The sequence below is a fragment of the Otolemur garnettii genome, unplaced genomic scaffold (assembly GCF_000181295.1).
Source record: "Otolemur garnettii isolate 467f Iridium unplaced genomic scaffold, OtoGar3 scaffold00007, whole genome shotgun sequence".
Taxonomy (NCBI): domain Eukaryota; kingdom Metazoa; phylum Chordata; class Mammalia; order Primates; family Galagidae; genus Otolemur; species Otolemur garnettii.
The window spans coordinates 5,275,329-5,287,662 of NW_003852402.1; the positions used below are offsets into that span (position 1 = coordinate 5,275,329).

At 53.8% G+C, this 12,334-nt stretch overlaps 1 protein-coding gene across 4 annotated transcripts in view; it reads right to left on the reverse strand.

Annotated features, from left to right (window-relative positions):
• Positions 1-3,568: 3,568 nt before the first annotated feature.
• Positions 3,569-12,334, reverse strand: part of MPPED1 (metallophosphoesterase domain containing 1) — a 71,800-nt gene continuing 63,034 nt past the window's right edge. Inside the window, exons 5-7 of one of the 4 annotated variants that reach the window (XM_003783127.3) lie at positions 9,736-9,851; positions 6,943-7,056; positions 3,569-4,083 (exon numbers count right to left, since the gene is read on the reverse strand). In XM_003783127.3, coding sequence (XP_003783175.2) covers positions 3,965-4,083; positions 6,943-7,056; positions 9,736-9,851 — 349 coding nt within the window. In that variant the 3' untranslated portion in view covers positions 3,569-3,964. The remainder of the gene's footprint in view (positions 4,084-6,942; positions 7,057-9,735; positions 9,852-12,334) is intronic. The other 3 variants (XM_003783126.2, XM_003783125.2, XM_012814186.1) reach the window with 3 other exon arrangements.

A 12,334-nucleotide genomic window follows, 5' to 3' on the forward strand; every position in this document is an offset into this window, starting at 1 on the left:
AGGGTGCCTTGTCTGGTTGTCTTATTTTTCCCTGTAATCTAGTGGTTCTCAACTTGTGGGTCGCGACCCCTTTGTAACAATGAAAATACATGGCAGCATTAGGAAGGTTGAGAACCACTGCTGTAATCAGTCTAAATAGGGGTGTCTAGACTCATTATAGCTGTGCAGATGTGCTGTTAACCAAGTTGGATGACTGAGGACTTTGCCGACATAGCGCTTACATAATAGCCTCCCACAGAGGCCTGCAGCAGCCGTGCACGCTTGGTTCTCTCTGTGGGAGGCCGACAAACCAGCACCCACAACAGCCCGGCCACCAGGAGGGACACTGCTGCACTCCAAGCTTAGGCCCTGAACAGGGGCATCAGCAGAGCCACGCAGTGCCTCGCACTTCCTCCATGCAGCTTCCTGCAGGTCATAAACAGTGTCCTCAGCTATAGAAACAGGAAGACCACGCTTGTTATCTTTTTGGGGGACCTGGCACATGGGCCACAGATGTTCCCTGGAGAGAAGATTCTCTGGGACAAGGAGGCCCTGTGAGGGCTGGAGAATGCCAGCCTGGGAGTCAGGCCAAGGGACAGGGAAGTTCCGATGTCTGGTGAGCATGGTACGCACATGGTCATTTAGGAAACTAAGCCACCAGAAGTGACCTTACCCAGCCTCACAGCTGCAGGACTTGCCCCAGGCGGTGGGTGATGGCCCAGGCCAGCATTAGTGGCCTGAACGTGGCTGCACAAGCTCCCCCAACGGACAGCACCAGGCATCCCTAGCAGTATCTCTGCTTTCTCACCCTAGCTCTCATCAGTACCTCCTCCTGGACGCTGTCTGTCCTCTTTCACATGGCCCCCATACTCCTGAGGCCCACTCTGGGGTCTCCTGCTTGGGGAATCCTGTAACCCATAGGCAGAGGTAGAGAGCTCTGCTTGGTGCCCACCGAGAGACAGCATTACTGGGTGGTGTGCAGTCTCATCCCCTGCCCCCCTGCCCCCCCCAGGGCCTCCCCAAGCCCCCTCCCCCCTGGCTTTGCTCATGATCCACATTCCTCTACAGAGAGGCCCCTCCTGCTTCAGGCCCCTTTAGCCACTGGGCCACTGGATGACTCCCGGGCATCCCAAAGCCAGCTCCAGCCCACAGTCCCACCTCAGGCCTGCTCTTCCTGCCCTCACACTCGCCCTCTGTGACCTCAGCCGGTGTCCGTGTCATCTTCCACTCTCCCTCCAGTCCTGCCTCCACCTGTCACCCCCATGAGTGCCCATCTCTAGTGCACGTCAGGCCCATGGGAGGCACTTGGAATGTTTATGGACTGGGTAGGTGTGGGTGGGGAAGCATGGAAGGAAGGATACACAGCTGAGTGACCAAATGGATGGCGGACACACAGCTAGGTGACCAGGTTGAATGGAAATGGCAGGACTGCCACCAGCCAGGGGGTTGAGACCAGAGTTGTTATAGCCCCCGGCACTTTCCCTGGGCAATGCCTCGCTCCTCTGTTTGACAAGGGCTGGGTTGAACATGTCACTTCCAGGAAGAGTGCAGAGCTAGGGACCATCTTGGGGCACTCCGGGAGAACAAGTAGTCAGCATATGTGAGCCCAAGAGGGCCTAGATCTGCCCATGACACCACCCCTGAGGTCCTTCCACACCAAGGAAGCTTTCAGCAGCAGAGGGATGCCAGCTGCTGCCACAGGGACCATCGTTAGCCTCCAAACTCTGCCCAGGACTCAGCATTCTGTGGACATGCTCTTCTGGCACGCCCCACGCGACCCCCGGAGACACACAAGGAGAAGGTGCCCCACGGACTTCTCTTTCTTTTTACAAAGACTTTATTGTCTGACATGCTTGACAAAAAAAAAATTACAGCCACAATCAAGTTATGCCAAAATGATTGAGGAGCACACCGGCATCGTTCATACCTCACGGACTTTTAATGAATTTTCTCTTAAAGTAACAGCTGCCTTCATAACTTTTCTTTTCCACATAAAAATACACCATATTCTGAAGATACCTTAGGAAAAAAGTTTTTTTTTTTAAGTTTATAGTTCTTGGTCCACAGAGAAACTGAGAAGAGGTGGCAGAGAAAGGGCCTTTTGTTCTCTCTGCCCCAAACTCATCACAAGCCTGAGGCACCCCGAGAGGCTCCCAAGCATCCCTGGCTACCAGGAGCCACTTGGGCAAAGGGGGATTCCTGAAGCCCTGCACCGTGTGGAGCCTAGCCACTGCCAACCCAACATGGCACCCTGCCCACAGGCTCTGCCCACACTGAGCCGGGCGCACTCCTGAGCCTGGCAGGAGCCTCAGCCGCCCAGGATGCTGGGACACTGCACTCCGGCTTCAGGAGTCCTCAGAGCTCAGACCAATTTTAAACAGGACCCTCAAAAAAAAGACTTGGGCCATGCTTTGCTTTGTAGGGACAATTTTGGGGTCATGACAAAGTGAGGGCTGTGAAGCCAGAGACAAAGGTTCAAATCCCACCTCTGCCCCTTTTGTGCTGTGTGTCCCCAGGCAAGTCATCTTGCCTCATCTCGAAAATCGGCACAGTGGTACCTACCTTGAAGGACCATCTGAGAATGAAATAAGATTATGTCTGTAAAAGGGCTCAGCGAGGGCTGCTTCCCAGGGCCAGGGCCAGCGGAGGGCATGAGCCCTATTCTCTGGAGCGCCATTTAAAGGGAGTGTAAAAATTCAGTAACCAGGACAAATACTTTTTTAATGTAATGTTGTTAAAAATCAAAATGTTTTCACAGACTCACTCAATTTTTAAAAAAATCAAAATGAATGCAAAAAAATACCCATGATGAAAAAATATCAAAATGTTAAATAAAGACAGAATCTGACCCTGCACTTGCCAGACCCTGCCTCTTGGCCTCTGCAGTCCAGGCCCTCCTGGCTCCTGCCCTCAGAGACTCAGCCAGCCCTGCCCCACCCCCAGCCCTAGGTGCCCTTGGTGGGGCCGCTGGAACCCGAGGCACACTCTGTCATGGTGCCGCCCTCCTGCCAATGGACTGGCTGGTACTGGGACAATGAGGATTTTGAGCCCTTCAGGCCCCCTTAGCTGTGGGCAGACAGTCCTCGTGGTGCAAGGAAATCGCACCGAGAAGCATAACCCCAGTGCAGGGCAGTGATGAGAAACACGGGACCCACTTCATTAAATTAAGAGGGGTGTGCGTGTGACAGGACTGCTATAGCCTCAGCCTGCAGACACACCAGGCTGCTGAGTTCTATAGAACAGCACAGTCCCCAGGGACCCAGGGTTGTCCCACTGTGACTGGAAGCCTCTTGCTGGCCCGGGCACTCCAAAGGCTCATTCTGTAGATCCAGTCCCCCAAATGCAGGCTGAGAGTGAATGCCCAGGCTGCTCAGGCCACGTCCAAGTCAGGGAAAATGCCCACAGGAAGAAACAGGGAGAACAACGCCAGGCAAACTGCTGTAGGCCCAGCCAGGTACGGTCTGAATTCCTGAGATGTCCCTAAACACCCCTCAGAGGGCCCCCACCGCCAGCAGTCCTGTCTCCTCTCTGGCCTGGGAGGACAAGAAGGGCCGTCTGCACCCAGGCTGCAAAACCTCCCCTAGCCCTGCCCTGGGGCCTGCAGCCACACAGACCCTTGGGCAGAGGGAGAACTTCCAAGAACCATTCAAGAGCAGCAGCCTCACAAACCAGGAGGGAGTCCAGCTGAGGAGGATAAAGATTCAGTCATGTCCCAAGCAAGACAGGGCCATGAAATACCAGGTCCTTTAACGAGGTACACACAGACGTACACGTAGAAAAATGGGGACACACAGGGTCCCGATTCCAGGTGATGGAAGGCTGAAGGGTCATTCCAATGCCTCAGCAAGTCTGCTGGGCTAGTCCCTGCAGCCAGACAGATTGTCTGGGTCACTCAGCATGGTAGGGAGGGTGGCTGGGGGTCTGTGCTCTCAGCCAAGCATATGTAGCTGACACGGGCGGGCAGGGCTATGGCAGCAGGGAGCAGTCAGGAGTTCCGGGGTGTGGGGAGGTCGATGACTATGGGTGGATTCACAGGCTGGTAGTTCACAGTGCACACAGATGCATTCACATAGGTGGTGGTCCCATCTGCCATGACACCATACCCTGGAAAGTAAGCACATGCCTGTCAGGTCAGGACCCAGAGCAGTGAGGGTCTGGCAGTAGGGTGGGCAGAGGCGCAGTGGGCTGACCATGTGTGGACAAGCTACTAAAACTCTCAAGGTCCATCCTGTCATCTATAAAATGGAGTTGATAGTCATAGATGCTGCTTCCAAGCCTACTGAGAGGATTAAATGAGATGATCCTCCATGTACAGTGCTCAGTGCCTGGCACATGAGCACACGGCGAATATCATCATCATCTTCATCACCATCCTTCTCACCATCACCACCACCATCTCCACCATCATCATCACCATCAGCACCATCACCATCACCACCTCCACCATCACCATCTCCACCATCACCACCATCATCACCATCCTTCTCACCATCACCACCACCATCATCACCACCTCCATCACCATCACCACCTCCACCACCACCATCTCCACCACCATCACCATCACCACCATCATCACCATCCTTCTCACCATCACCACCACCACCATCATCACCTCCATCACCATCACCACCATCATCACCATCATCACTATCACCATCATCACCATCATCACCACCATCATCACTGTTACCATCATCACCACCATCACCACCTCCACCATCACCATCTCCACCATCACCACCATCATCACCATCCTTCTCACCATCACCACCACCATCATCATCACCATCATCACCATCACCACCACCATCACCACCATCATCACCATCACCACCTCCACCTCCATCACTACCATCACCACCATTAGCATCACTATCACCACCACCACCACCATTATCAAATCATCCACATTGGTGGGGCTCAGCAAGCAGTAACCCAAAATGAATACCTTGCAAACAGCCTCAAAAGCAGTTTTTCTCTGACCTTCTGTCCCCTGTCTCTCAGTCCCAATCCTCCCTTAGGCTAGCCATAGAAAGCAGAATCCCTCTTTCCCAAGGCAGGCCAGTGAAATCAGAGCCCCTTTTCCTGAAAGACAGCCATAAAACCTACAATTATTCTATGTCAAAACTGGTGACATTATCTGACCCCCCCATCGTCTGACTGCGCCATTAGACCCCCATCTCAGAGAGGGTCTGGCCCCACACTGAGGAGGGGGGAAAGCTGCACCGAGAACCCAGACAGACAGCCCAGCTGGGTTTCCTCACTCAGTCTATCAGCGTCAAATCCTACATTTTTTGTCCAAACATATTTCTATACCACTATCCAGATTTTGATGAACCTAAGCATAAAAATGGACAATTTCTCCTGTATCTTTGTGTTTTCTTTCTGAAGCCTCCATGTATACAGGTAAAATAAAATCTTATGCCTTTTCTCCTAATAATCAATCCACCTCATGTCAGCAAGTTTTTAGGGAAACTTTGGAGGCCAAGAGCCTTGGTCCCTACACCATCATCACCATTATCACCACCACCATGGTAATGGTGATGTGATGATGATCGACATCATCACTGTCATCATGACGACACTATCATCATCACCACCACCAATACCACTGTCACCATCACCCTCATTATTATATCACCACCATCGTCATCAGTATGTAATCATCACTCTCATCACTGACATCACCGTCCTCACCACCAGCATTGCCATCATCGCCGTGTGCATTCTTCTCTGCCTCCATTGTACCCTCTTCCCACCACCTCATCCTTCAGCTCAGATCACTTCCAAATTAAAAGGTACATTTCCCCTTCCCTGTGTGGGAGGGAGGTTGCCTATATCATTGTGCTGAGGTATGGAACCACATGCCTATAGTAGGGCCACAGAAAATGGCAGCCATTATTATCAGCCCACATCATGCAAGCTGCCCGTGTCTCCCATCACTGCCCTGACTGTCCCAGGATTGATCACTCATCTGTTCCATAAGCCTGTGGCTCCTCCAGGGGCAGGTGAGGCCTCATCACTCCTGCCCCTTGATGCTGAGCTGCAGAGGCTCTCGGGGAATTGTTTGAGGCTTGTGTGCTTCTGAGCTGGAAAATGATATGATGGGGACCAGGAACAGGTGTTAGCTTAGGGGCCCTGGCCTGACCACAAACAGAGGTTCAGGACACTAGGAGATGGCTTGGGAAGGAACTATGTTGGTCTCCACGCCCCATGGCAGCCAATATGCTTCCTGTAGAGATGTGACAGGGAGAACTTGGGTAGGTGAGATAAATGTTCAAAACGGGGCAAAAAGAGGGCTGTGTGCCACACTGGTGAAAAATCAGGCTCCGGTGAGGGGTGCCTGAGGTCTGACAGGGAATGCCCCATGCAGCAATAGGCCAGCCTGCAGCAGTGTAGGCAGTCAGAACTGGCCGTGACGTCACACTGTCCCTCACAGCCACCCTGCACTGCCCTCAAGAAGTGGACGTCCCCTTCACCACCAACCCATCCAGCTCCCCCAGACAGAAGCCAGAACACGTGTGGTGAAGGGGATTCTCTGTGCCCCAGAACCTCTCAGGCAGGCAGACTGTCCCTCCACATTCATTAACAGCTACTGTATGCAGGCCCTGAGCAACACGATCGGGCCGTCAGCCTCAAAGAATTCAGAGTGTGCCTACCAAATACAATGGACCTTCCACAACCTGATCCAAATGTCCCATCCTCTGAAAACCCCTGCCTCTCTCTGGAAGAAGTCCCAGACTAGAGGCTCGGCAGAGGTGCAGGGCTCCAAGGACGCAAAATGTACCCTGAGTCTCACATTACTTCCTTGACTTGACAGTCATCTTCCTATTACTAAGCATTTCGGCAATGGCTGAGAGCCAGAGATCAGAGAGGAGGTGGCCAAGGACAAAGAGAGGGGATGTGGCCCCCTGCAGGGTCAGTCAGGAGCCCTCAGCCCCTCATCCCACCCCCACTGACCTTCATGGATGTGGCCGAAGACATGCAGCCGCGGCTGGACCCGCCGCTGAACCGTGTTGAGCAGCTCCACGCAGCCCACCCGCTGCATCTTCTTGGGGACCCAGTCCAAGAAGCCTGTGCAGGGGAGACGCAGAGGGGCAATGATAGGGCCCAGAAGCCCAGCCCCCAGCCCCCGGCCCCTGGCCCCTGGCCCCTAGCCCCTCACAGCGCAGGGCGCAGGTGGCAGGTGGCAGCATCTGCAGCCTCGGAGAGACACAGGATCCTGGCACAACCCCTGCCCCCAGCAGGCTGTCCTTGCCCTGCCTCCACCCTCAAGGAAGAAACCTGACTGCCACATCCTGCCTGGGCCCTGGGCCTCCCCTCCACCTCTGCAGGGCTACGCTGGGACCCTCCCTGCAGGAAGGAGCCTGGCCAGGGATTCTGGTGGCGTGCTTAGTTAGTGCTGGTGCCCCCAGACCATTCGTTCTCAAGTGGTCCCTAGAGCAACATCCACCCATTACAGAGATAAGCAAACCAAGGGCCGAGGGCACCCCAGTGGCAGGTGGCAGATCAGGTCTTCCCAACACCCAGCCCAGGAGTGAGATTTCCATGTCCAAAACTTTCCAAACACACACCACAAAATCGTGAGCATGAACTCCTGTGTCCACACAAGACTGCTCAGGTGGCTGTGAATGTGTCTGCCCCACATCCCCACCCCCAGCCTCAAGGAGCCATTGGGTGGCTGCCAATCCTCACAGGACATCACACACAGAGTAACTGACTACATCCAGTGGACAGTCAGGGTGCATCCCAGCCCCTCTCTGGGGGTGGGGATACGAAACAGGCTTCTGCAACTGCCAAGAAGGGACTGGGAAGCCCAGAAAGCTGCAACAGCCTTAAAGATAACAGACGGACAGACGGAGAGAAGGGAGTTGGGGAAGCAGAGAAGAGGGGAGGGGTAGGTGGGGTGCAGGCTTGGCACAAACCCCAGTTTAAATCCCAGGCTCTGCTGCCTGCTGGCTATGTGACCTTGGACAAGTCACTAAACCTCTCTGTGCCTCAGGTTCATTCAACAGTTAGAGGTGCTGGGCTGGGCACTGGGATCCCCCATGCCTGGGGCTGGGCCCCTTCCCAATCCCCAGTGTGTGTTGGTGGGGAGGGGCGTCCAGCTCCGGGACTTCCTGGCACACAGGAAGATGGAGATGATGCAGGGGCAGCGCCAGCTGGGACGCCTGGCAGACTGGCTGTGCCTCGAGATCGGAGCTGGGCTTCTGTAAGGAGTGGCCAGGCTGGGGCGTCCAGAGCAAAAAGACACTGTGTGTGGAGGGAGGGGTGGAGGGAGGGGAGGAAGGAGGGGTTGGGAAGGGAGGAAGGAGGGAGGAAAGCAGGGAACCAAGGAAGCAAGACCAAAAGGGCGGGGAGAGGGTGTGGAAGGGGAGGAAAGGGAAGGGGGGACACGAAAGGGTCTGGGCCACTGAGCCCACTCCAAGTGACTGAGGGTGCCAGATGTTGACGGGAACTTGTCCCAGTGGTCAGGACGCTTTGTGAGGCAACACTAACCTGGCCACAATCTCGCTGTGCTGCCTGGGCCTTGGGCTCCCTCCATTGGCCAGAGGGGCTAACAAACCTTCCTTTCCTGGACTTTGGGGTGGGGGGCCACCAAAGGCACTGGCTAGGTGGGTGGCCCCCAGTGTCTGGAGCTTTGTCCTGGCAGATGTTGGCCCCCCCATAGCCATCTTGCCCGTGGCTTCTCCCAGACCCCACACACATGCCCTCTCTTCTGCAGACCCCCAGCCCTCCTCTGACAGCAGCTGCCTCTCTCTCTGACTTGCCAAGCTTCCCTCACTACTGCATGGGTACCACTGGGCTTGGCCATTCCTTAACCCTCCCATCTGCAGCCTGTGAGCTCCTCTAGGCTAGTACACCATGGGGTTAACCCCTGGTCCAGTGTCACCCACAGAGGGACTAGCTCCAAGCACCAAGGGAGTGATGGCAGGATCATGGAGGAAGTGGTGGGAGCAAAAGGCTGGTCTAGGTCTGAGAGCCTTGAGTTTGAACTTTGTTGTAAGGCCTGAGGGAGTCATTGAGGGTAATAGATGGATAGCATGGTATACATGAGGATCAGAGAAGGGGCAAGCTCTGGGCTGAGGGGCCAGTGAAGAGGCCACAGAGGTGGTCATGGACTGAGGCAGGGCTGGCAGGGATGGAGAGAAGGAAAGGAGCTGGGAAAAAGTTTGGAGGAAGAACCATGCAGACGGAGAGGCTGTGGGAGGTAAGGAAAGGGGAGGGGACAGTGGAGAGAACTCTCAGATGAGGCGGTGGACAAGAGCAGGGAGTGATCTACAGGGGAGGGACGCTCCCTGCTTGGACCAGGGTGGCAGGTGGGGGCAAGAGGAGTGATGGTGGGAGGTGGATCCACGGGCCCTGGAGACTTCAGGAACAAGGTGAAGGGAGTGGGTCTCAGGATTCTGGTGGGGGAGGGCTGTCTGGATGATGCCCCAGGGTCGTGGTGGTGTCCAGCAGCCAAAACTGGGCTCTGTAGCATCAAAGGCCTGACAGCCATGATCTGTGTCTGGGAGGGCTGATGCCCTGACCTCCCATGCTGCCAGGAGGAGTCCAGGGGTGACATGTCAAGCTCCAGCACACAGTAGGTGCTCAGGAAATAAGGGGTAACAATGGGATGACATGTTCCCAGTGCCCAGCAAGTTGGACTTACAGCAGAGCCCATGCGGACTCTTCTGGATAGGCCAGGCTAACGAGAGCACAGGCCCAGCCAGCTCCTGCCCCAAGCACCCCCTGGCATGCGAGACTTACCCAGGGGTGGTCCGTGGGTTATCAGGATGTCCACGCCTTCGGGAATGAGGTTCCACTTCTCCAGCAGGGCTTGGCCTCGTGGAAGGTTAAAGCCCCAGCCGTAAAACCAGGGCTGCCTGTGGGAGAAGAGCAGGGGTGAGAGGACCCAGAGAGAGTTTGGGGTCATGGGCTCAGGTGGCTGTCAGAACCTGCCCACTATCTCGAAACCCAAATCCATGGAGCAGGGGCTCTGTAGACGAGCTGGCAGGCTGTGGGTCACCAGGAAAGTCTCTTCCTGCTAACCTGTACCTTCTATTTTTCAACCATTAACAAATATTATTTATATAACAAAAAATGCTAAAATATATACCAGCTTCTTCCAAAGACCTTTCTTGCTCCAAGCCTTCTAAGGAGATTCACAAAGACCATTCTCCACCACCCACCCCCACTCTCACCCCTCAGGCACCTGCCTCAGGTGGGGTGTGGAGCCCTAATGGAGAGGAGATTCCAGGTGACTGAGGCTCATTCCCAGCTTCCCCCTGAGGTGCCCAGCCAGGGAGTACAGGTAGGACCGGGCCCACCCCCAGATGTAAGGGCAGGGCCTGGTGGACCCAGGCCTTTAACATAACCCCAGCCTGTCACCCCACCCAGACCTAGACTCGTCACTGGTTTGATGATGAACATGTGATTTAGACTCTTCCAATGGAGGGAAACTGAGACTCCTTTTTATTACCTGATATTGAGGAAATCAGACACTTTTAATCAGACGTCCTCAAACTACGGCCCACGAGCCACATTCAGCCCGCCTAGGACATTTATCCAGCTCGCCGGGTGTTTTTGCTGCCGCTGCCTGTCCTGCTTAGCAGCTGACTCATCCCGGGGCCCGCAGTCCAGCCCTCCAATGGTCTGAGGGACAGTGAACTGGCCCCCTGTTTAAAATGTTTGAGGACTCCTGCTTTAAATGATGAGAAAAGATGGTACTGTCATCTCTGTGTATAAACCATGAGCCTCCCACCTTGGGAGCTAGCAGTAGCTATTAAACTGACCCAAGAGGAGACAGCAGGATCAAACCAAACCAGACATCCACCATGCCTGGTACTTCTCTGTTGTATGTGCCAATATTGAGCCACTTGTATTGGGCTTTTCAGTCATTTGCAACAAGAGCATCCAGACTGGGTGGTACCTGTGGCTCAGTGGGTAGGGCACCAGCCCCATACACTGAGGGTGGTGGGTTCGAACCCGGCCCCGGCAAAACTGCAATGAACAATGATCAGGAGTTGTGGTGGGTGCCTGTAGTCCCAGCTACTCGGGAGGCTGAGGCTGAGTTGGTGCCTGTAGTCCCAGCTACTCGGGAGGCTGAGGCTGAGCTGGTGCCTGTAGTCCCAGCTACTTGGGAGGCTGAGGCTGAGTTGGAGGTTGCTGTGAGCTGTGACACTATGGTACTCTACCAAGGGTGATAAAGTGAGACTCTGTCTCTAAAAAAAAAGAGCATCCAGACTAAAAATCACAATCAATGAGGTATATATTATCCAGTGCGTTCCTAATTCTATATGAAATCAGCACATGGTACCCCATAAATGCATTAATGTATACATGATCTATGTGTTTGAGTTAATAAAAAAATATTTTTTTTAATTTACTTCAAAAAAAAAAAAAAGGATCAGAATCTTCCCTCAGGTTAAAGTCATTATATGATTCCACATGACTTCAACATGCATAAAGTCACCATTATCACAACCACCACTATGCTACGGTCTGAACATATGTGTTCCTGCAAAATTCATCGCTCAAAAATAATCCCCAAGGTTATAGTATTAGGAATTAGGACCTTTGGGAGGTGATTAGGTCATGTGGGTGGAGCCCTGGTGAATGGGATTAGGCCTTGAGGAAGAGGGGTATAGGTCCATCTGATTCCTGGCGGAGGGAAGACAAGGGGGCTCCCCACACCCAGCCACAATCAGGCTTGGGAAGAACCTCTCGCACAGGTGGGAGCCGGGCCTGTGAGAAGAGACACAGAGTATGAGGGGTGGTACAGAGGGACTGCTTGCACCCCAGTTTTAAGTTTTCTTGAGGGATTCCCACCTATAGCAAGTGCCCATTAAGTGAGGAGACCTGGCACTGGGCTGCTAATGCTCACAGGATGGCTGGCATGGGGGTAGGGCATCCACACAGATCTGCCCTCTGTGCCCACAGCAAACTAAGGGTTCTCTCTGCAGAAAAATGACCACACCCACACACGTGATCTTACATCCAACTCCAAGGGAATCTTGGGATCTGACCTGGGTTAGAATTGTCCACTTCTTACTACCTGTATGCTCTTGAGCAAAGAAATTAACTTCTTTATATGTCTCAATTTGCCCACCTGTAAAGTGGGGATAATAATACTATCTGCCAAAATAGGGCTATTGAAAAGATTAAGTCAGCTAATCCATTCAAAGTATTTAAAATAGCTACAATAGGTACTCTAGTACTGCTGCTGCCATCTTCATCCTCATCACCTCCACTACCTCTACCATCACCTCCATATCAACACCTCCTTTACCATCACCACCACCACCACCACCACCATCACCACCACCACCGCCACCACCATCACCTCCATCACCACCATCACCACCAC